General features: G+C 52.4%; 1 protein-coding gene across 5 annotated transcripts in view; it reads left to right on the top strand.

The window, feature by feature from the left end:
• LOC125959089 (uncharacterized) overlaps window positions 1-25000 on the top strand; it is a 153859-nt gene that overhangs the window by 16633 nt on the left and 112226 nt on the right. For all 5 annotated transcript variants that reach the window (XM_049691885.1, XM_049691877.1, XM_049691902.1 and 2 more), the window contains exon 3: window positions 19635-20969. In XM_049691885.1, the coding sequence (XP_049547842.1) occupies window positions 20900-20969 (70 nt within the window). In that variant the 5' untranslated portion in view covers window positions 19635-20899. The remainder of the gene's footprint in view (window positions 1-19634; window positions 20970-25000) is intronic.

Below are 25000 nucleotides of genomic sequence, written 5' to 3'. Positions count from 1 at the left end.
TATGGCCTGTAAGGAACGTAGGGACGTAGAACCAAAATCCATATAATTGATTGCAAAACCCGGCTCATAAGGTAACCATAAATCCGCTCCGCACACACACACACACACACAAACAAACGCGTGGCTCAACGCGGAGATGCGGATGGATGAGGGCGAGGGTTGCGAGTGTTTTATATTCATCGCGCCCCCAGGATCCAACGACACAGGCATGGCTGCTGCTGCTGCTGCTGTTGGAATTCAATTTCAAACGCGAAACATGGAAATATGTGGATCCCTCACACATGTGTGTGTGTGAGTGTGTGTGTGCCGCACCGCACTCGTCAAGCCAGTCAAGTCGTAAAAATCCGATTTCGAACGAAACGGTGCCGATACGAGGGGATACGGAAGGCAGGCAGGGAAGGGAGCTGCCTCTTTGCAGCTTCTGAGGAAGCGACGACGACGACGACGACGACGACGACGACGACGACGACGACGACGACGACGACGACGACGACGACGACGACGACGACGACGATGGCGACATCCTGCCAATTTTGTATTATTTATGTTGGGTTATGCTCGCCTGCGTAACGCTCGCAGCTGGAACCTGTTAGCTGGAACCGAAAAGCAGCATTCACCCTTCCACTCCTCTCTACCCCCATCCCAAAAACCCCCTCTTAACCCCTATATACGCCCCCAAAAACCGCCCTCTAGGCGGAAGGCGGAAGTTCGTCACGAGGTGAGGGATAAGGGAACAATTTGCCTCGCAACGAAAGTGCACCACCACCACCACCACCAAAAAGGAAATCTCCAAAAAACACCAGGATGGAATCGAATCACGGAATCAGCGAATTCGCGACTCGCAACGCACCTGCCGGGGAGGCGAAAAGGCTGGGAAAGGGGTAGGAGGTTTTTGCCACGACGCGTCGTCAACGCGAAGAAGAAGGGATGATGGGAGCCACCCCTCCACGGGGGGACGCTCGTCGGGAGGGTTGTATGAATAATTTTCATGAAATCAAAATCCATATAACAACTCCTCGGCGCAGGGGTGTGCGCTATATTGGGGGGTTGTGGTTGATCCCGGGGGGGTGTGAAGAAAGGCAATGGTCACCGCAGAAGCGCAGCGCTGCGCACTTGAGGCGCGCGCGCGCGCGCGCCCGCGATCGTAAACCGAAAGTCTGGCACACTTTCATTCTGCACACAACCCTGTAATACGATTACACGCTATGGTAGGGGGTGTAGGGTGCGGGTGCGTGCGGTAGCATTTCCATACAAATGGCGTACGCAGTGGCGTGTCTCACGGTCAGCCAGCCAGTCAGCTTCGCTCAGCTAGACACCAGCGAACGCCGCAGCGAACTTTGGGCGACCCTGCAATGAATATTAACGAGGAGCAAGCGAGAGGGTACAGGGGTGGCCGAGGGAGGGGGTGCCCTGCCGGCCCCGGAGGTGTTCACCTTCGATTTTCGCATTGACGACAACCCCGCGGACCAATTAGGAGCGCCTCTCTCTCTCTCTCTCTCTCTTTCCTCTCTCTCTCTCTCTCTGTTTCTTTCCCTATCTCTACATTGCACTATTTCTGTGCTATATGGCGCGCAAGTTAGGTGTCTGGCAGCAGGCAGATGGCAGCTGGTTGCCAGCACCACCGATGCGAGGCCGGCGACAAGTCCACAGGACATTAACGCGTTTGAACGCGGTCGCAAAGGTTTCTGGTACGGCCGGAAACCACAATTGTAGGCCACAGAAAACAGCACCAGAAACAGCGAGCACAGCACGGCGCGCACGCACACACACACACACACAGTGCTGGCGTCCGAAATATAATCAACACATCGATGGCATGGCACAAGGATGGAAGGATATAGGCATGGGCACACACACACACGGACACGGCCACGAACACGGACACGGACGGCGCGCATGGATTGTTGCGGTCTTTACCATCTCTTTACGAAAGGCATATTTTTCTTTTGAAATTTTTCCCCCCTCCCCCCCATCCCCACCATCGAAAGCATCCCAGGCACGCTCGTAACACCCCCACCCTCCCGCTGCGCCGTAACAGTAATTTTGGGGCGTAGCAGTGGCACTCTCTCGCCTGGTAGCTGGCCTCTATTTGCTTTTCTCGCAAGTAGCAGCAGCAGCACCATTTCGCCGTCAATTTCACCGCAATGGTTGTTAGCGGATGATGGCGTGAAGGGTGGTGGTGCGGGGTATGAGAATGAGACAGCTCCCTGCTGTGCGCAGAAAACTTTAGCTGCTGCTTTACTGTTTGCGCGCTGGTGGTGGTGGTGGTCGGTCGGTCAGACGCCCTGGCGATTCTGGCAATTTCCGCGCAGATTGAGATGATGGGAGGGGGTGGGGGTGGGGGTGACATTAGCACACGACGACGACGACGACGGCGACGACGCAATGAAGGTGGGTTGGATAATGCGAAAGAGCCTGGGCAGAGCTGGAGCCGTTATCAAGATCTACCCCATCGGTTATCGCGGCCCTATCGAGATAAGGGAGAAAGAGGGGGCGGGGATGGTTAAACAAACGGGATGACAATGGGGAATGGGGCCCGTTGGACACCCTGAAACCCGGGAGGGACGTGCTGCTCGTAATTTTACAAACCCCTCCGCGCGCTCCAATTCCGAGTCCAGTTTCAGGTTCTTCAGAAAGAAGGGGATGGTTTCGGCGAGGGAGGGGGATGCGTTGTTGTTGTTGTTTGTCGAATTCCCCTATTGCCGATGGTTTACGCTCGGTTTCGGCCAATGGAATTGAAACATAAAGTAGAGTTCATTATCATCCCCCTCCCCCCATCCCCCATCCCCGAGCAGATCAGTGAGAAATAGGGAGAGAAAAGGCAGACAGGCAGGGGATGAAAAAAAAAATGGAGTCACTCCTGGTGACTCCTGGACCTACTAAGGAGTGGCTTCGGGTACCTTTTGTTTGTCTGTTACCAGAGGGGCACGGAAAAGGGGGTGGGGGTGAAGAGGGGGTGCGAAGCTGTTTTCGTCGAATGGCCATCCCGTCACACACACACACACACACACACACACACACACACACACACACACGTGCAAAACACAAGGCCGGCCTTGGTTGATATAGTGCCATAGGCGCCAGGTTAAAACAAACAAAAAATATTGTCGTGTTGTGCCCCCCAAAAACCAATCAAAAACTCAGCAACCTGAACTGGACCAGGGCGCTGGCACCCGAGAAATGCAATCAAACTCTCTCTCTCTCTCGTGTAGACAACGCTTCTCTAACGTCACCGGGCATGCAGCATGCAGCTGCTGTACCGAGGCCGCTGCGATCCGATCTCGTTCACTTCGGGGCTGCTTTGATATCTCGGGCGACCACGGCGTGTCTGACGGCTGTGTCCCACAGTGAATCTTCCGGCCAGCATAGCAGCAACCATCACCGTCTCGGGCAGTCCGAACGTATCAGGCCACGCGACACCAACGCCCCCGCCTGCGAACCGGATCTTAATCATCAAATCCTCCACTCCCCCCCTGGCGGGATAGAGGTTGGTAGAGCATCCAATTAAGAGCTTGGGCTGCTGGCTAAGCTTCGATTTAGCAGAGCCCCCTCTCTTCACCGCTGGCGTCTTCACCCGCTGGCCCCAGAAGCTTTCGCCCAGAAATTTCAATTAACCTGCGAGTGGCGTAAGTTTTTCTGGAAGTGCTCTCAGTGCTCGGTTGCAAGGACGCGGGGGGGACGGGGACGGGTGCCTCGTCACGTCACGTCAGTATGCCCGATCGTATGCGGCAGGGCAGGGCAGGCAGTAAACGCAACGCACGGGACGCACGGCGAAGCAGCAGCGGGCGATGGCGAAGGCTGTCAAACACTTGTAGAGCGTCGCGGAAAACCTACGCTGCTTCTGCTGCTTCGCGTGTCGCGCTGCTCTAGCTATTTTTATCAACCCCCAATTTCCATCCCCCTCCCTTTCCATCCCCCCAATTTCCATCCCCCGATTTCTATCGCCCCAAAATCATTGCGTAAGCTCTTAGCTCTTAGCTCTCACTTTCTCTCTCACTCTCTCTCTCTCTCTCTCTCTCTCTCTCTCTCTCTCTCGCTCTTTCTTTCTCTCTCTGTCCGTCACCGGAACGAGCTCGTTCGTCTCGTTCTGAGTGCGGTGGCAACCGTTGGTTACCATGGCAAAGCATATTACGCGGTGGGGGTGGGGAAGAAGAGAAGCGGTAAGAGCGAGAAAGCCCTTGGAGGATTCTCGAATTTTCCGCCTCGCCGGCGAGATGGGAATTGATGGGCTGGAGGAGGATGAACGATGATGAGATGAACGGTTCGCTTAGTAACGCCGCTCCGGCCGCCTGCGCGCTCGAGCCTTTTTAAGCCCTCGGCCCGGGGGGGTGGGATGCGAGGGTGCAGCAGTGGAAAGGGGGGCGAGGGCGAACCACTAGAGGAGGCAAACCACTCCAGACGACTTGACGATCTGAAAAATGATTTCACTCCCGCGGCGCGAGCGTTCGTTCGCGTTCTCCTCGCGAGTGATTCGTCGCTTTACGATGTGCACAGCACAACAACTACAACAGCACAGCAGCAACAGCAACAGCAACACACGGGCGTCCCGATTTTTATGACAATTTTGCACGCGCGCCCGGGCGCACATCTACAGTCCCTGTGGGTGTGTGTGTGTACGTAGCCGTGACGGAAAGTTTTGTGAGCAGCAGCACACAAAAAACACGAAAGTAATAATATTGGAAACTTTTGCCCCGAACCTAGCAAACGACAACAAGCGACGAGCGAGCGAGCCCGATGGAGACGCCTGGTGCTTCACCCCTCCACCGGTGTGGAGGTGCCAGCGACGGATGGTGCACCTCTGCGACTAAGCGGCTGGCTGGTTTCGTGGAACGGCACATTTTCGGCCACATATTTTAGCGAATATTCCCGTGCACGGAGAGAACAGTAACGGGGAAGGGGATGGGGGTGGTGGTCGAGGGGGATGGCACTGATTTGTTGGCCGAGGCTTTGGCTGCTGTGTGTGTGTGTGTGTGTGTGAACGGTTGTCAAAATGGCCGCGACGCGCGCTAAGCGCAATTTTTTGTCACCAATTTTTCGGGCAGGCAGCGAGGTGGAGATGGAATTTTGAAAGTGAACTCATGGGTCCCAAAAATCGCGCCCCACAAACAAACTTCTTCTTCTTCTTCTTCTTCCGATTCTTATTATTCCTATGTCTTCAGCTTGGTTGCTGTGTTGTGGGTCAGTCATCACAGCACTCATCATGAGATTCCAAGATCCACGAGGGGTCCCCCGATCGATTGTCTTGCATCATATAACTAGAATACTGGGCACTATTGTGGAAATCGAGTCGACTGATCTTACACGACCACACTCTCGAGTGTGCATTAAGGGAGGGCTTCGGTATTTTATTTGATTTATTCGCATTTACTTTTTATTCGGTATTTTATTTGATTTATTTTATGAGTGCTTATCCTTTTAAGATTATTGTGTGAAATTTTGGGATCAATCGAAGCAAAACTGACAAAGATATGGATTTTTGAAACTCTGCCTTTCATACAAGGCTCAATGCATCTCGCAACTTTGAATCACGTTTCCCAAAACCTATGTTTTCAAAGTCGGTTGGCCCATCGTAGCGTAAAAACTACTGGACCGATCGATTTGAAAATTTGAAAACTTAATCTTTATACTATTTGCCAGGTAACCCCGTCGAGATTTTGTAAAAAATTGTTGATACTTTTTTTTCAATATTTTTTTTAATTATGTAAAGTGTCGTTTTTTGAGGGAATATCCAAAAAAAGCATTACTTTTTCAACTTCAAAAATCTGCCAAAAATCGAAAAATGAGAAATTCAACAAAAACTCGACGGAGCTACCTGGATAAACTTATAACCTAACGAAAGAATATTCATTTGTATATTTCTGATGACCAGGCATGTTGCTATGATGGGCACCGCAAAAAGTAATTTTTTGCATACTTGCCTTTCTAGATTGGATGCCATGAACGTAGTTTTGATAAAATTTTCCCCAAAACAGAACCAGATGTTCTTGAAAAGTTGTAGTTCAATATGACATTCACTTAAATAAATTAAAGTGAATGGTTTTTTCACTAAAAATCGTCAAAAATAAGCCTTTTTTGGACCCGAAATAACCGAAATAAGGGGGGGCTTTGCCCTTAAAGCCTGCTATATTCTGCTATTCGAGCGGTGCCCGGGATTCAAGCTGGGTTCAAATCTGAACCCCTCTTTGTTCCAGAAGAAAATCCAGAAAATTCAAAAGAAAATTAAATTGTAAACACTGTGATAGTGTGCCGAAAAGTGCATCTGTAACAAATACAAAAAAATATCTATGGAGCAATAGTGGATTGATTGAATGAAGTTACAACTCCGACCCAAGTGCACAGCTCTGTCGATGGTCTTGGGGTCCTCGAGCATGCGCCTCGAGTTCGTGCTCGAACTCTGCGATACAAAACTGGGGCATTACTAGAAGAACTCGAATCGTATCTCGACTCGACGAAAATTCCACAATAGTGTGCCCATAACGATGACGATGAGGTGCATGATGGGGCCTGCAGCATGCTCCTCCACCCAGACCCGGGGGTGGTGGGTTCGGGGGTTAATTAGTTGCCTCCGTTTACTTGCTTTCCACGCACGTCGGCGGGACATCGGGTGTCTTGTTCGACCGTTCGCCATCGAACGAGCAACGAGAGGTGGTGGTGGAGTGCGTGGAGAGGTGAATGTTGAACGGGAGTTACGTCCCCCCCGGAGGGGTCGAAATTGAATTTATGCACACGCCGGGCGCAGTGATTGGAGTCACCGACCGAACGCTTTCATCCCCCCAAGCTCCCTTGACTGCACGGGTTGGAATTGGTGGTGGAGGGGAGAGAGGGGGATCATTTGCTGTGATTACTTTCGAAATCCCCGAATGAGGGTTTCGGGGGGCGATATGAATATTGATTGATATTTTTCGCTTCTGGAGTGATCCCTCCCCCTCCCGATCTTTTCATCCCCTTTCGGATCCCGAGCTAAAACTGAATGGGTTACCGGGCTCACTCTCTTCTCAAAAACCTTCGCGCTGCTTGTTCCCGTGTTCCCAACCATCAGACCTCTCGAATCTCCAGGCCTGGACCTGGAGGCCAAGGTCCCGAAATTTCCGCAAGAAAGAAAGAAAAGAACAAAGCAAACAAAAAAAAACTCCACCAACCTGAGACGAGCGGCAGGGCGAATGTCTTTTCTTGACAGTTTTGGGACCTGTCTAGGAGGGGCCGCGACTGGTTGGCCGGCAGGCAGGAAGAAAGTTTGCTGAAAAACCTGAACACCGGTTGACACCGAGAGGGGGGGGGGGGCAGATCGATTGACGGGGAACGGGGAAAATGGAGTGGTTCGGCTGCCTCCAGGTGAGTGAGGAAGCAGACAAATTTGTGTGTGTGTGCGCGCGCGTTCGATACGGTTGCGTTGGAAAATGGGGTGGAAAACAGGGGAAAATGAGGTGGAAAAAAGTGTGCATAAAGTCCGCTACGAGGCTACGATGAGCAACGATGTGCCGAAATGGGCGTCGGTTCCGGGCTCCGGGATGATATATGTGGTATCGGAGAGTTAGAGGCGGAGGCGTTTCTTCACCTACTCCTGCCGCCGTCCATCATGCCATTTTCGATGCAGCATGCTTCCGGGGAAGGGGGCCACTGGGTGGCCGGTGTGTATTTTCCTCACGATTTGCCAACTCGCTGCCGGCGCTGGCAGCCACTCAAGAAGCTGCGAATCTTACCCAATCAACCAATATGCGCGCGCGTGTGTGTGTGTGTGTGTGTGTGTGTGTGTGTGTGTGTGTGTGTGTGTGTGTGTGTGTGTGTGTGTGTGTGTGTGTGTGTTAGATTCCTTTTAGTTTCATTTGAATAGGGTCTCGAAAGTGCGAAGGGCAAGTGTCGTATCTGCTTTTCACACAATACTCGCGAAACCATCAACCTTGGAATGGAACAAAACAAAGTATTTTAATTTTCTTATGTGCTCCAGCGAGATTCAAGCGCAACAAGCGCTGCACAGTAACCAGCAAGGCCACCAGTCGTACGTTGTCCGTTACTGTAGGCCTAGGCAGCGCAAGTTTTTCCACTGCCAGGTGTATTACCCTAAATTCCGCTGATTGCTTGTTGGGCTTATCGTGTAAATTAAGCTATAATTAACGTGTCATACTATTTTTTGCATAGGTTCGGCACCTGTTTACGTAGATCAGTGCACTGATAATGATGCCAAATTTTGTGGTAGAATAAGAGCATATACGGGAAGCTCTACTTTTTGCTTTAATTTTGTCCGAAAGATTGAAAAAAATGTGTAGCTGTTGGGAAAATACTCTGAATAAATGTTGCTTCTCTATTAAAAAAAATGGGTTTTTGACAAAAAAAACAGCGGATGTAAGGTTATAGACCTGCTATAGCTCAGGTCCTTGACCTAGTATTTGGGCTGGAGGCTATCTTACACTATCTCACTATCTCTCTGCCTCTAGCTCTCTCTCTCTCTCTCTCTCTCTCTCTCTCTCTCTCTCTCTCTCTCTCTCTCTCTCTCTCTCTCTCTCTCTCTTTCTCTCTCTCACACACACACAAAAAAAGGCCAGGGGTGTGGCACCCCTCTTCTAGGGCAGATGTGAAGGAGCTGCTTTTATTGATTTTCGTATCGTCCTTTTATTCAACCACTAAGAAACCAAAACACACACACTTACACACACACACACATTCTTTCTCTCTCTCTCTCTGGATTAAACTTTCACACACACTCACACATCGCGGACAGTACAGAGGAGGTAAGATGAGAAGAGCAGCATGGTGCTGGGGAACATTTCTGCAAAGATAACAGACGACGAGCGCGATTGGAAAGCGATTCCAAAAGGGGCGATTCCAAAAGACGATTCGTCGCCAGTCAAAAGATTTACCACTCCAGGTCAGGGTGAGAGGGAGGGGGGGTTAAACGAATCGCGGCATAGTTCCAGAAAACGCGGGGAAACAGAAAAAAATGCGTGCGCGTGGGTCGCGCGCGCCCCAATCCTTCACCATCGTCGTCGTCGTCGTCGTCGCCGTCGGTTCCATTAAGCGAGGGCCAGCGCCGGGCCAGCGCCGGGCCAGCGCCGGGCCCCGGGGCGGCTGGTCGGTATTTCGGGGATGTAGAAATTTAGAACAAAAACAACGGACAGAAAGAAAAGCAAAACAAAAAAACAAAAAAAACTGCGACAATTCGGTTCGGAGCTGGTTTTGCGCGGGGGGACGCTCAACACGTGCACGAACTGTTAAATCGTCCGTCGAATTTCCCCGAAAGATGAGGAACCCCCTCCCCAGAAATAAAGGGAGGGGGCGGCAAGGGTGAGAAAACCCATTAAAAATGGAGAAACCCCATCAACCTCCACCCCCAGAAGAAGAAGAAAGGGAGCCAGTAAAGGGAGGTGGCGAATGTAATTGTTACCAGTGCCTGCCAGCCAACCAGCCAACCAGCCATGCAATGCCCTAATTTGGGGGGTAAGCGAACTTTCTGCAAGCCGCCACCCACCCATCGTAGCCGTCGACAGGGACCGTGTTCGTGTACGTGTGAAAATAGCGGCTATAAAAGCAGAAGCGTGTGCGTACCAAGACACACACACACACACACACCGCACCGAAGAGTGCGAGTGCAAGGGAGGAAGCATATGATTCGGGGCATAGCAATCGGATTGACCTTTACTGTTTACGACTTTGGCTCAACTTTCAAATTACTTCTTTCGCCCTCACTTTGCCGTCTCTCTCTCTTTCTCTCTCTCTCTCTCTCTCTCTCTCTCTCTCTCTCTCTCTCTCTCTTTCACGGCGTAGGTGACGCACCGAAGGGGGAATTGCATTCTGCGAACCGAATCTGGTGAATTTATGCTGCCAGCCTCTCGGTTCGGTCGCGAATTACAAGAGGGTCGTGATCACACACACACACACACAAACGCACGCTCACGGATACATGATGACAGAAACTGGAGGAAGCCATTTTGAGCGTTTATGACGCCATTACGCAAATCGTCAAATTCACTCTGTGCCACTGTGTTGTGTTGTGACGCAGGCATCAAGGCATCGAGCTGCTCGAACTACTGCTCACCCGTTGCGTGTGTGAGTGTGTGAGAGAGTGACATGAGGATGGTGGTGGACATCGAGGGCTACTGGAAGGGCCAGAACAGTAGTAGAATTGGGGCGGGACTGCTGTCATGCGGTAGTAACAGTTGAGAAGCTCCTGCTGGTTAAGGAGTTTCTCGCTTTGACAAGTGTCAAAGTGACAAGACGTTTCGTTGCGATGTCTAAATTTCGATAACGCATCGCAAATAGTTGTTTGCGTATGTTTTTCTACACACACAGAAACTGTTCGCGATGCGCGATCGAAATTTCGCATATCGCAACGAAACGTTCATGCAAAACCGAAGATGGTTCGTTGATGAAAACGAGGTGTGTGTGTATGTGTGTGTGTGTGTGTGTATGTAGAGACAGTGTAGGCGGCACTACATCACCTCGCAAAAATTGGAAAGCTCAGATCAGCATCAGCACTGAGAACCCGAACCCCACAGTTTGGTGCTGCTACTGCTACTGCGCAAATGTCGCAAAGGTGGACGACGCTATCAACACGCGCGTGTATGTGTGTGTCTGTGTGTGTCTGTGCGCTCTCGCAGTAATACAATTTAGGGAGTGGTTTTACCATTGAGGGGCTGGTTGCTCAGAAGGTTAAATGTCTAAAAGCTTCTCGGCTCGTCCTCCATCACCAACCCAGTCCCTTCCCTTCCCCTTTCCCTTGCCCCCTTGTTGGTTTTCGGGTTGAGAGAAAGGCCAATGCTGGTTGAGCTGTAAATAGAGCTCTTCAGCAGCAGCAACAGCACCTGAGCTTCGTCCGAATCCAGCGCGGTGATGGTCAGCTATATTTAGTTTCATCGAGGGTAGGGGATGGTGGGGGAGGGGGAGGGGGTGGAGTTGGTTCCTCCCACTACCACCACACCCCCTGGAGCGATACGCGCCATGTTTGCGCCATCGGATCGGTTGCTGTTGCTGTTGATTTTGTTGCTGTTGTTGTTGTTGTTGTCGTTGGCGTTGTTGCCGTCCCCGTTCGCAGCACGCAGGCACAGGAAGTCGGGGCGGGGGGTCGAAGAGCTAATGGACGGAAGCAGCGTCATTGCTTGCGTTCTGGTTTGCCGGTGACATGGTGACGGCGCGCGCAGTCCCACCCACCCATCCACGGCTAGCGCGCAGCCCCTTGTTTGCAAACATATTTATAACGGCGGGCGGGATCGGGTGGAAAATCTCAACAACAACAACAACAACAACAACAACAGCAACAACAATGGTGAACGAGCAACGAGTTGCCTGTTGCTTGGCATGGCATGGCTGTTGCCTGACGGAAGCAGCGGATGAGGCGGATGTTTCCGCTTGCCCTCCTGTCCCTCTACCAACCAACCCCCATCCCTCTCCCCCCCAGCGGCCAAAGTGCTCAACCGAAACTGCATGAAATTGATTAAGTTTGGGGAGGGGGATGGGGGGTTGATGGTTTTACGCCCCTTCTTTCTCCCTCCCCACGGGGCACGGGGACGGCAACCCACTAATGGAGTGGCGCAAAAGGGGTAGCTTCCGATCCCTGGGCCATCCTCTGGTAAAATTACTTCAATGCGCACGATTGATGTTGAAGCTTGCTGGTCTACCGCTGCTGCTGCTGCTGCTGCTGCTGTTGTAGTGCACTGTTGCTGCTGACGGGTGCCCAGTGCATTTTCTGCGCAACGGGGATGAAAAGGGGTCGGGCATTTCATCCCCCCCTCAACTCAACCAGTGCTACTACAACATGGGGATTTAGGATTTTCATTAACTTTCGGGAGGGGCTTTTTTTTTTTTCTCGCTCTATATATTCGCATTTTGCCCGCGTCTCGTCGTCGTTTGATCTTGATCGCTTCATCCCTTGACCGACCGACCCATCGAGGGTGGAAAACCGGAAAACGCGGTGCAGGTCTGGTGAGGGTCAGGGCTTTCGTTCCCTGTTCCCTGCAATGCTAATGACACGAGAAAAATTAGTTTTGTCAGCGATCGCAGCCTTTGTTCACATGGTTGGGTGAACAGCCACCACCACCACCACTCCTCTCTTTATACTCTTCCAGTTTCCAGTGCAGCTAGAGCATGGCGTTTTTTGGTCTGGTTGTGGCAGGTTTGGGAAAAGGGTTCCCTTCCGCGTAGAGATTGGTGATGGCGAAGTGAAATCAGTTGCGCCCTTTTTGGGGGGATGGGAGGGAGACGCGGAGGGTTGGGGGGGGTCGATAAGGTTGAGGGGTTGGATGGTTTTTACCCTGTTTGTTGGTCGGAGTCGCCTGGTTGGCCGGAGCGCTTCGGAATTCGCTTTCGCGGAATATTATAATTCGCAGAAACTCGTAGCTCACACACGCAGCGCGCAGGATCGTTGCACTGCCTCCCCTACAATCTAACCCCCGTTACAACCCCGCGTTGCGCCTCACGGTCTCATCTCGGATGTGGACTGCGCACTGCGCGCTGTTTCCGATTGGTGGTTCTCGTTTTGCGTGGCACAAGAAACAGAACGGAACAACTTTCACTGGAACTATGGAACCGATCCCGCAGCCATGTTTGGATGTATTTTCAGGTCACGATTTGTGGGTTTATAACCTTAAATCCGCTGTTTGCTTATAGATGGGGCTTACCGTGGCACAATGAGCTGTTATCATCATTGCATACTGTTTTTTTTGCATGCGTTCGACGCCTATTTACGCAAATCAGTGCACATAAAAGATTGCACATAAATGATTCCATGCAAAAATGTACACTTTTCCTTCCATAATGATGTATAGTTTAGTTCCCGGAAAAAAGCGTACGCGGGAAGCTTACCTTTTTTGCTTTAATTTACATAAATCGGCTACCGAAAGAGCGACGAGAAGCGTGAAAATCGACTGAAAGATGATGAGGATCATAAATTGCAGGCTCTTCTCGATAAGGATGATGTCTAATCGCGAAAAATATTTGCCCAGCATTAGCAGAGTTACTAAACCAGCCTCGAAATGCTCAAAAGATGGGAAAAATGTGTAGCTAGTGAGGGGAACAACATGAAGAATTTATGTTTAGGATTGAAATCTATTTAAAAAAATGTATTTTCTTTTCACAAAAATACTTAAAAAAACAGCGGATTTAACGTTATACACCTGGTACACGAGTTTGGCGATTTTTCTGCAACTTTGTCCGGCGTCCAGGAGTCCACGAGACCAGGAGAACCCGGGTGAACGTGTTACAGCGCCGTGCGCCAGCCTCCAAGCCTCTCCCATCCACTCCTTCAAGGAGCACAGAAAACAGAAAAGAACGACAGAAGGGGTTTATCTGCTTGTTGAGGATAAATCGTTTGAATTTCAATATTCTGCCAATTCTGCAGCCCCCCCTCCCCCCATTTGCGCACGGCTTAAAAGCAGAGCGCGAGCACCAGACCAAGCACCAAGAAAGAAAGCAACAAAAAGAAAAACCCCCTGGAACCGACTGGAAAATGAAGCGGGAAATTTGATGAAATATGGCGTCTCCTGCGCTCCCCGTACGCCGGGCTTCAGTTGCAAAGAAACCGCGAAACCGCCATGCTGCTGCTGGTGCTGCTCCTACTGGTGCTACTGCTACTACCACTGGGTGGTGGCCGCCCGAAGCGTGTTACGTTGATTTATGTCGTTGGCACCGTCTTCCGGGGGCCGAGTGGCAAGCCACATTTTCGAAACACACACACACACACGATCGACAACGACACTGCTTTGAGCGTGCAGACGACACTCTTCTGTGGAGCGCCACGATTCAATGAACCATTTCCTTCGAACGAACGAGCGGGGAGTTCGGGAACGGGAACGGGAGGCATCGAGAAGCGGAGGTTAAATTTTTTAAAGTACGTCTCACAAGGCCACACACACACACACACACACACACAAGCGAGCCGATGAGTTGATTACTTCGTTGTTGTTTTTTTCTGCTAGCCTCAACGGAAAAGAGCTTCAAACGGAAAAGGGAAAAGAGCTACTTTCTCTCGAAATTGGCAGCCGTTGGGGGTCATCGGGGGTTGCATGAGGGGGATGCTGGGTTATAAGAAAGGAAGCGTGCAAAGCAAGCAGCAAGCAAATTGATTTTCTCGATCGTTAGCTAGTGGTGGTGGTGGTGGTGGTGGTGACTCGACAGCTTCAAAACCACGACGTTACGATGCACTTTGGTATGCCGGTGGGGTGGAAGGGGTTAGTGCTTAGTGACAAAAGAAAAACATAAAACAAGGAGTATGAGGAGGATGACAGTGAGCAACACAGGGTGGTCGCAGGTCACCAGCGCCCAACAAAGGTTGGGTTGGTGAAAAAAAAAACAACACTCCCCAAAACCGCCGCCGAGAACCCCGAAACTCGCTTATCCCGGGCAAACACCCCGCCCTTGTCACCCTTGTCGCCAACGCATCGAACACAAATCGAACGAACCATTCCACCTCGGCCAAAACATAAGGATCATGCGCGTTTTTTTTTGTTCTGCTTTCGCTGTAAGCGCTGATCAGCCTTTTGCCCCCTGTCTCTGCAACTACCCCCACCACCACCAAGGGAGGCGGGGGTGGTTTTAGTCTGTAGTCCTTCCAATGATGCATGGGAACGGGAAAAAAACGGTATCCAGGCCAAAGCTTGCTTTCCTTTTGCAGCGCTAGAGAGCTAGAGCGTTTGGGTGCAAGCGCGGGTGGCCGGCAGGGTGGACTGAGCGGCAATGGCAATGTTTTGCTCTCTCTCCCGGTAAACATAAAATCAATCATTTCGACAGCCCATGAAACAGCGCAACAGCGCACTGCAAACTGCTGCTGCTGCTGTGCTTCACAATCAGCTACAAATACGATGGAGAACATCATAATCTACCCCTTTACCCCCCTGTTATGCGGAAAGGGAAAGGGGAAAGGAGGGGGTGGTCCCCATAATTCCATCATGAGCACGCAATCGCTCGCGTCCTCGCGCTTAGAGCAACCACTCAATTGCACTTCGCCCTAGCACCACCATTCCGTACCACCCTCTATCCCCCTACCCTCATCCTTAGCTGCATCCCCTGCTGCGAGCGGCTCTCGCTATCGCCATCATGGATTTGCCCGGTATCGCCCGGTGCATCATTCCACCGTCTCCCGTTCTCACGGGCTGTTTCCTCGGTTACATCATCGCTTGAATCGCGGGGATCGCGAGGATATTGCTGATTTCGCAACGAATAGCTACAGAGAGAGAGACAGAGAGAGAGAGCATCAAATGGAGATAATTGTGTGTTCCTTTATGAGTGTGTCGGTGTGTGAATGTGTGTGTGTATTTGTGCTGAAACCGGAGTGGGGGGATATGTCGCAGAACCTCGAATTGAACACCCCACCCCTCTCCCCTATTAGGGGTGGATCATGGAACCGAGGGATCCGAAGGAAAGGATCCGTAGTTTGCAGTCGTCTGCAGCCGTCGTCGTCATCGTCGACGCTGTCGTAGCTTCCGCACTGGTACCGGGTGCCAAGCAAGTACGGGGAACGTTGGAGCGGAGCGATGCGAGGCGCGAGGAGCTGACGAGCGAGCTTCTAAACGAGCAGAGCGTCGCTAGTCGCGCTAGTAGTCAGCACTAGTCAGCAGCAGCAGCAGCAGCAGCAGCAGCTGCCTGCCGGCGGATACATATGCAGCGCACACAAAACAATTCGTGTATTCGCTGTATTTCTCTTTCGCCCCCTCCCCCACCCCCCTTACCCACCACCCCATTCGTCCAGAAATTGCCATTTCAAAGGCAGCTCATTTATTTATGTCGTTATTTTATTTCCTCCAGCTGTCATAGCGTGTTGATATGTTTCCACTGGTGCTACGGGGTACGGCTCTATAGTTGCTCTAGTTGGACAAGCAAAGGGATATCGTCAGCGCTTACCATTAGCCAATAGCGCCCCAGCTAGCTGTACTGTAGCTAGCTAGGTGGAGCGCTCGAGAAGCTGTCGAGGGCGAACACAACACTTCTTGTGTTCGCAGCTAATCCATTCCGGCAATCCGGCTACTCCTGCAGGACTAGCATCATACTAGCAGCTCCGTGTGTGGGGGTTTGTGTGTGTGTGTGTGTGTGTGTGTGTGTGTGTGTGTGTGTGTGTGTGTGTTCCGACAACCAACCAAACCAAAATTTGTCGCACTTGGATTAGTTTCGAAAATCGTCGTCAACGTCGCTGAAGTCTTCTTGATAAGCAAAGAGAGAGAGAAAGAAAGAGAGAGATAGAGAGAGAGAGAGAGAGAGAGAGAGCGAGAGACAGAGAGAGAAAAAGAAAGAGATAAAGCTGTAATGCCTATAGTGCTCGAAGTGATGCACACAATCACACATGTTCGGTACAATTTCGACTGCGTTCGTTCTGCGCTACTGCCCTCAGACGGTAATTCGACGGAAATCCCGGGGCGATTGACTCGGAGCGCATCAAACCAGCGACGCGAACTGTCGCAGCAGTATCACCCATCGCTCCACTCCAATCACTGCCCATCGTGAATGTGTGTGTGTGTGTGTGTGTAAACACGTCAAGAAGCTAAGCTCACAAGCCGTCATGGAGTTGATGCACTACGCCCGTTCCACCCCCTGGGGGCTGGTATGCTGCAAAACAATAACAGCGTCCGAGCCCGGAGTGAGCGATCGCCGAACAGTTAATTTTTCATCCATCCAGCATGCTGCCACCTTGTTGCCACCCTCTCTCCCCCTCCCTTATCCCCTTCCTTACCTACCTAACGGTACTCCTACTTCTGATTATTGACTCCTGCCGATTGCCGAGAGTAACTCTTCCAGCAACCAACATGGCGATCGACGTGACAATAAAAAAAACAGAGCAACTCGGGCAAATTGTACCCGTGCTGCACCCCCCGGCCCATGCTCTGGATTATCATCCTCACCGTGCCACCCAGGCTCCTCTCCATGACGAGCGAGCGATGGAAAACAAATCGATGTAAATTAATATCGCATGTCAGTCGCGCAAAACAATTTAGCTATCGCTGTAGTGCCATCATGGGGAGGGGGTGGCCCAGGGGAAGGGATGAGAAGCAGGGCTCAGTGGCGTGGCGGATTAGGTACCCGTGTTGCATGGTTGTTGCAACGGAAGCGCGCACGTCAGCATGTCCGAGCCGAGCGAAATGCGATGTCGATGAAATATCGGTCAGGGAGGATGATGTTGGGGGGGATGACGGGGTTGTGTTGCTGCTGCTTCATCCCGACAACCAATCAGTGTCAGATTGGCCCCCTCTTCTGCCCCCCCCCTCCTACCCTACCGTCGTTTTCCTCTGCTTTCCTGGAACGCCACCCCCACACCCCCCACCCTCCGGGGGGGGGGGGGGGGGGATTACCATGCCGTTGCTGGGGAAATGGTAGGGTAGGGCAGGGGAGGCAGAGGCTGTTTGCTGGAGCTGGAGGAGGAGGAGGAGGGATGGCTAAGCTAAGTGCTGCTATGGCGGCAATTGCCCGGAGACATTGTGGGAAAAACAGGACACCATTACCACCACTACCACTACCAACACCACGAAACGAATCTAGGGCATCCCCCTCTGTCTCCTAGCACACAGCAGGCCGCAGGATTCCAGGCGCTCAGGTGGATTGATCCATCCAGCGGTGAGCTGTTGCCCTGTTGCGGAAAACGGGAGAGAAAGGGTAGGTGTGGTATCGAGATGGTACCCCCTAAGCCCTGTCGCGTGCTTCCTCCACCCCTGTTGTCGTCTTCGTCGTCGTCGTCGTCGTCGTTGTCGACGCAACTATCGCTTGAATATCGCGTCAGTGGCGTCTATAGGGCCACTACCAAGACGTCTAACCAGAGCAGCTCGCACGAGTGTGTGTGTGTGTGTGTCGGTCTGTGTCTGTTGATATTTACAACATTGACAGCTTCGACAACACACACTAAAGGGCGGTTATTTTTTGTACTTCTGTTTTTTTTACAGTAAATTAATTGAAACACACACACACTGTGTACTGCTGGGAGGGACTGGCACGCTCGTAGGCTTTCGCACAAAATCGCGGCACACTAGAGCACACGTCACACGTTGCTGCGAGGCTCGCTAATCGTAGCATGAACACCGCGGCCTACTCGATGCTGCGGCATCGACCTGCCATTTTTTTTTGCCATTCCACGTTGCATTTCAAATCCAGCAACACACGCACACACAGACACACACACAAGCAAACAAGCTGTTGGTGGGCTTTTGTTTCCATTTTCAGGACAGTAGCAGTCCGCCTGATGGCATCGCGACATCGCGAGCCCGCCTTTTGTGCTGGATTGTGATTTTACTGCTGCTGCTGTTGCTGCTGCTACTGTGGCCGTGTTACTTATTATTCACACTCACACACATACAGAGAAAGAGAGAGAGATAAAGCGAAAGAAAGAGTGACAGGACGGGTAGTATGGGCGAGTACGGTCGGGCTCATTATTTGCGACACAAAAGCGAGACATCGGCGGTGACGCAAAAGGCGCATTGTTTTCCCTTTCGTGACCACACGGGTGTCGCTGCGATCGAGGCCCCAGGGACGTTTCTAGCTCGGTGTGTGTGTGTGTGTGTGTATTTTTGTGCGCGCGTGTGTGTGTGTGCTCAGTGTCCCAAGGCCCAAGGACCACTGCCTCTGGCGCACGAAAGGAGGGGGGAGGCGGGAGGGGAGGGTATGCAAGCGCTTGGCGGCACACCATGCACCATACTGCATTCTATGAACGAGTACTGCCTGTGTGTGTGCGTGTGTGTGTGTGTGTGTGTGTGTGTGTGTGGCAACCAAAAAGGATGAGGCCCCGGCAAGCATAACAAATCGCTAATCTGCGAAACATGTTTTCTCATTTCCATTCCCCCCTCACAGCCGCTTGCGCCACACCACGCCCCTTATAGTGACACAACTACCCCGCGAGGTCTCGCAGTAGCAGCAGTAGCAGCAGCTGCAGGAGCTCATCCGTGTGCTCATGCTCCTTGGCAGGCACCGCAGGCAGAGCAGCTATACAGCGAGATAGCGGTCCAAAGGGTGGGGGGGGGGGGGGGCGGATTCAGTGCGAATGGGGTGCGAGAACCTCGGTCCTCCTCGGGTACATTAGCATACAACCGATGATGCCGATGTTTGCGCTCGCTTCTCCTCCTCCTCCTCAGCCTCCTCCTCAGCCTCCTACTCCTCCAACCGACCGACTAAAGCGACGTCCTATGACGTCATCACGGTGCCGATGCCGTTTCAGTTTGCCCGATGGTGTTTTTTTTTTTCGGGTGCCATTTTCTACCTCCTGTTTTCTTCCTCTTTTTTGCACTGAGCAGTGCCCCCAGTTCCCCAGTTCTCCTCTTCCCTCACCGTTCCGCTCAGAAGCGTTCCATTTGTGACGCAAACAGTGGCAAACGCGCGCGCAGTAGTTAAGGGGTGGTACGGGGGAGGTTCCATCCCCTTGAAGGGATGATCTCTGTACCGTGTGGTCTGAGCCCGACTCGATCTCTCTCTCTCTCTCTCTCTCTCTCTCTCTCTCTCTCTCTCTCTCTCTCTCTCTCTCTCTTCTATGAGAAGAGAAGCCAACCTAAATACGGCCGCCATTTGTAGTAATCGAAACTGAACTGCGTTACTGCTGCTTTACTGAGAACTGAACTCGCGCCTATAGCCCGACCTCTAGTCTTGGCTCGTGACAAGCCACAAAACCTTCTCCACGACCACCACCAACAAACGTATCGTACTCAAACACTAATTATTGTCCTTTTTCTCTCTCTTTCTAGGTAAGCGGTAATGCAAGGACGGTGCCAATCTTCCCTTCTCCCGGGTGCTGGAACATCAACCCTGCTCACAGCTCGCAACTGTCACTCACATTAGGCGCGAGATTCGAAACCCAATAGTAGTAGTAGCGAGAGAGAGAACGCGATGGCACCGAGCACCAGTGCCACCGGTCGCCAGTGGTCGTCTGGTAGGACCTCATAACGCTGTCGAGGGCTTTGCGTGCTGTAGGTGTGTGTGCGTGCGTGCATCTGTGTGCATCTGTGTGCTGTGATGTATGCAGTATAGCAGAGCGAAGATGCGAAGACCAACTTGTAGTAGGTGCCCGTGGTGCTGCTGCTGCAGCTGCTACTGCTGCAGCAGTCGGTTAGTGTTGGTGGCAGCGTAAATCGTGCGCGTAAAGGGTGTGCGAGTGTGTGTGTGCGCACGCGCGGACAGGACAGGACAGGCAGTGGCGACGAGTGGCGAGTGTTAAGTGTGGTGGGCGCGCGCACACCAAAGTGGCCGAAAAAGGATTTGAGGATAAGGGCTACATCGCTACTACTAGCTGGATCGTGGACTGGACTGGAACTGCCAGAACAAAGTGTGTGCTAGTTAGTGTGCGTGTTTGTATGTGCGCACCGAACAAAGGGCTACTAGTACAGTTACCACTACTACTACCACTACCACTACTACCACTACTACTACTACTATTACTACTGCTACCACTACTACTACTACTACTACTATTACGATTACGACTACTACTTCTATTAGTAAATCTGCTACCATTGCTGTTATTACTACCGGTCTACCACGACTTCCACGCCAGGTTTCATTGTCTACAACGTACAAATCGTCGTCCTAATCGGCGCAATAGGAGACGGCGCTAGGTGCGCTCCTAACGCGTAACGTGGCTCGTGTCTCGTCCGTGTGTCTCGTATTCGTGTAGCTGTTTGTATCTAAGAGAAAGTGAGTGAGAAATAGAGAGAGAGAGAGAGAGAGAGAGAGCGATTCTTCTCGATCTAGGCGCCGATCGCCGCAGAATTTTGCAATCCGGGTGCTCCCTTGGGTGGATGGACCGCCAAGTGAAGTGACCAAGGACCAGTGACCAAGTGGGACAAGAGTTAAACGAGCGGGAGCGGGGTGGTGGGTGGTAAAAGGTGGTGCGCGCCCCCCCGCCGTAGACGTGGACGTGTGGAGCACAGGAGCACGCTCGAATGGCATCGCGCATCGGTCTCTCGTCTACTACTAGCTTGCAAGACGGTCCCACAACACAGCTGCAGCAGTCATGAAACTGATGAGCCCGTTCAGGGCGTTGCTACTGGCCCTCGTCATGGTGCTCGCCGAGTCAGCTGGAGGTAAGCCTGGTCTGCCTGCCTGGAAGGTCGTCCTGGACCGGGTTCGGCCCGGCCCTTTTGTCTGTCACCCATTTCCTGTCAAACTGTCAAACGCTGACCTGTCAAACGTCATCTCTTCTACGTCACGCGGTTCGCGCGTGCGCAACGCTATCGCCAGCTTGTAGTTGGGCCGGTTGTTGTGTCACACACACACACATGCACACATATACAGATAAACAGGTACAGAGCTATTGTTTCGTAGTTGCTGCCTCTGCTGCTGCTGCTGCTCCAATTGCAAGCAAGGATACGGCACGGGCGTAATGTAGCACGCAGGCTCCTAATGCCTTGATTTAACGCTCTACTTCCTTCCGGCCTTTGCTTCTCCCCTGTTTGTGCTTCAGTGCGCGGTGACGCTGGCGGAAACCGAATGAATGCCGACCGGAGAGTAATGGCGACTTCCGCGGCGACCGTGGTGTGTGTGTGCACCGGGCATGCATGCATGCAACCATGCATATGCCAACCTCAAGGATCGGCTCAATGTCGCCTCTTTGCTATGGTCCCCATTTCCCCGTCCGCTCATTCTTTGTTCAGTTCCGGCACTGCGATGAGTAATTAAAGTAAGCGTTACGGCTACCAGCAATCGGCCACCATATGAAACAGCCTCTGGAACACAGGAATCCCTTGTATACAGGAGTGTTGTAGTTGAAAACCCCGTTTATTAGCTTGATTGGGGTCTGGAAACCACGTGTAAAACAGAAACAGCAGATGAAGCACTGGAAGAAAAAGTAGCCAAAAAAAAACAAAACAAAACAAAAGAAGAATCAGTAGAATAAAACCAGTAAAAATAAGCCAATAAAACAAACAGTTGAAAAAGAAAACCGAGAAACAATAGTAGAAGAAATGGAAGAGAAGCAAATGGAAGAAGTAAACAAGAAGCAGCACAACGGAACAGAAGCGCAGAACGCGCAGAAAATTCCGAATACCGAAGAACAACCATTCGGATTCGGTTTTTCGGAGTTGTTAAAGGAACCAAGGAGTATGCCAGGCATGTGCTAGGGGGGGGGGGGGGGGGGGGGGCAGCCAGTCAATCTCTGGGGCTCTGAGGCGCAAAGGGCGCAAAAGCATCCCACTCTCGGTCCGGGTGTGTGTATCGAGGGCTTATTTCCTTGGACTTGGAAAACAGAGCAGATGGCGCTCGATCCGAGAGATCAATCGCCGTGTCCCACTGCCCACTGCTACTTGACTACTTCCCTTCCTCCCTTTCAACCGTAGCACCCTGGACGACGAACAACCCTCGGACTCTTGACTGGTTTTGGGGTTCACCCCCTCATCTCCACCCTTTGGAGTCTAGTGGTTTTTGGTCGAGGAATTTCAATTGGGTGCGGTCGAATGTGATTAGGGAGGGAGAGAGAGAGAGCGAGAGAGAGAGAGAGAGAGAGAGAGAGAGAGAGAGCGAGAAAGAGAGAGAAGCTGATGGGAGCCGCCGGTCATCGCCAGTGTCCAGGTTTTAGGTAAAGGTTGAGTTGACTTGAACACACCGAGCGTTGGCGTTGGCGTCGGGGTCGCCAACTACTGCTACTGCTGCTAAAGCGATCGATGGTGGGGGATAAGCAAAGGGGGAGAGGGAGGAGCGTGGTAACGAGGGCATCATCATATTTCATCCGGACCTATCCTCATCCCCCGCAGCACGCGAAGGGTAGCGCAACCCTCCCTTTGGCCCTACCACCACCACCAACCACCAACCACCAACCGACAGCCCACGATTCATTATTCATAAATCGAACTGAAGGCATCCCGCAGGTTGGCTATATGAGTCTCTGTGTGTGTGTGTGTGTGTGTGTGTGTGTGTACGTGTGTGTGCTAGATGCTGGATGCTGGATGCTGGATGCCCGGCCTAGTTCACTTATTGATCCGGCATCAATGCCGCAGCCTCGCAGCAATCGCCAACTTCTTCACTCTTCACCGGATAGGATCACTCGCGCACCAATCGCGTCCCGGCCAAGGGATCTGCTCGAGCAGCAGCTTGATTGGAGCTTGTAAATTTAATTTCTCGTACACATCCGTCCGTCTCACCAGGCGCACCAGCGTTCAAGGACCGTTCCTCCATCCACGGAACCCGATATCGATCGATCGCTGCCTGCCAGGCCTGCATGCCAGGCCTGTCACACCGCCATCTTCGCGGCTTTGACGTCGCTACTGCTGCTTGGTTTTCGGTTTACGGAAGGATGCACAGCACAGTGTTCGTGTTCGCGTGTGTGTGTGTGTGTTCGCGCGGTGTTTTCCAAGCCGTCCAAGGTACTGCTCCTGGGTTTTGAGGCCCTTTTCAAACCCTCCCTTCGGTAGTGCTGCCACGGAGGAGAGCGTCCTGCTGCTGCTGCTACTTTCCTTTTCTCGTTTTTTTTTCGATTCGATTCGAGGTGAAGGATAAGAAGAAGAGGAAGAGAAGGGTGAGCAGGAGTAGGTCTTCATGTGCTGGCTTCACACGAATGATTGCGGCCAATCAGGCCAGCCAACGAGCCCGACAGCCAGCCTGTGCCCTGTGTCAGTGAAAGGGCTTAAGCTCCGTTTCCTCGTCGTTACCAACCAGTTCCGGTTCCGGTTCAAGCAGACATATCCAATCCAATCACGGAAAGCGGACTTTTAAGCGGACGGATTACCTTGAGCTTGAGCCGTTCGTAACCGCTCTCCCCATTCCCTTCGTTTTCTCCATCTGATGACAATGGTTAATGACGACGCCCAGGCTCAAGTCATTCCCAGGCCCCATTCGCGGGGGGGGGGGGGGGAGTGTGTCGCCCGGGTAGAGTACAGTTTAAATAATAGGGCACAACTGGTGCTGCTGCTGCTGCTTGATGCTCGCTCGCTCGCTTCGCAGTATACCGGAAACGGTACACAAACGGAACGGGGGGGGGGGGAAGAGACGATTGGGCTCGGGCTCGGGGACATAATAATCAATCAAATCGCTCGCTCGCTCGCTCGCCCGTGTCGCCGCGGGGCCGTTGCCTGCGTGAGAAGTGAGTGCCGGGAGTGGCAATGAAAGAGAAGACGGGGTGGGGGTTGGTCTATTGTAAGGCTACCCCCGGGCCCTGGCCCTGGCCCTGGCGCGGACTGTGTGCCAGGGTTTCAGGTCTGACCGCATTACCACACGACGGAACTGGTATGGTTGTGTGTGTGGACGGTGGAGGGGGTGACAGGGGAAGGGGGTGCAGGGATCCGTCGGCTGCCATTGCAGGCCAGAAGTAATACAGAAAGCTGTCCCCTCCCCCTTTCCGCCTATCAAATTGAGAAACCAGGGCCTAGAGGGTGGAGGGTCGGTGCACCCTCATCCCTCAACCCACCAGTCAACCGGTCACATAATCGAAGAACGCGCCATCGCCACCGGCCAGCGGTCCTTCTTCAGTCAATTAGGCCTTTCGGGGCCACGTGTCTTCAGGCGTCCGCAGCGGTCGATCTGGGAAAGTCACAGATTATCACTCTATTACCTCCCAAACCTCCTAAAGCCCCCCCCCCCACCCCCCTTTTCCGGGCTTGGGCTTCTGGATACCATAAATCATTAGAAATGAATGAAGTAAGCTGTCGACAGCGACAGTGGCAGTGACGCGATGATGTGACGCAATGGTGAGCCCTTCAAGGTCCGTGTGCAAGGTGCTCAAGGCAACACGAGAAGGGTGCTACTATGCTACTGCTGCTGCTGCTCCCGCGGTGCTGTAATCCTGATTACGAGAGCGCCAGGATGCCGCACTCATCCCCGAGTGCCCCGTTTCATTTATTATACTGGTCAATGAATTAATCAAACAGCCCTTCAACCCCCGCTTATGCTCTTTTTCCGGGGTGTTGGGGGGGTTGGGGATGAACTGACCTCTCGACGTTGGGGCTCGTCCATGATAACCCCCCTGCCTCATTCGTCGCGAGCGTCGTGGCGTTATCACTTCACAGCCAACGAACCAAGCCAACCCTCGCGTCCATCCCTCATCCCCACCCTACCTTATCATCCCCCCCTTCACACGCCCAAATTTCGGTGCGTCCCGGCGCGGGAGCACTCGGTTAAGTCTCGT

This window comes from Anopheles darlingi, chromosome X, assembly GCF_943734745.1.
Source record: "Anopheles darlingi chromosome X, idAnoDarlMG_H_01, whole genome shotgun sequence".
NCBI lineage: Eukaryota > Metazoa > Arthropoda > Insecta > Diptera > Culicidae > Anopheles > Anopheles darlingi.
Note: the sequence above shows the minus strand (reverse complement) of the source record. Positions and strands in the feature narration are given on the sequence as shown.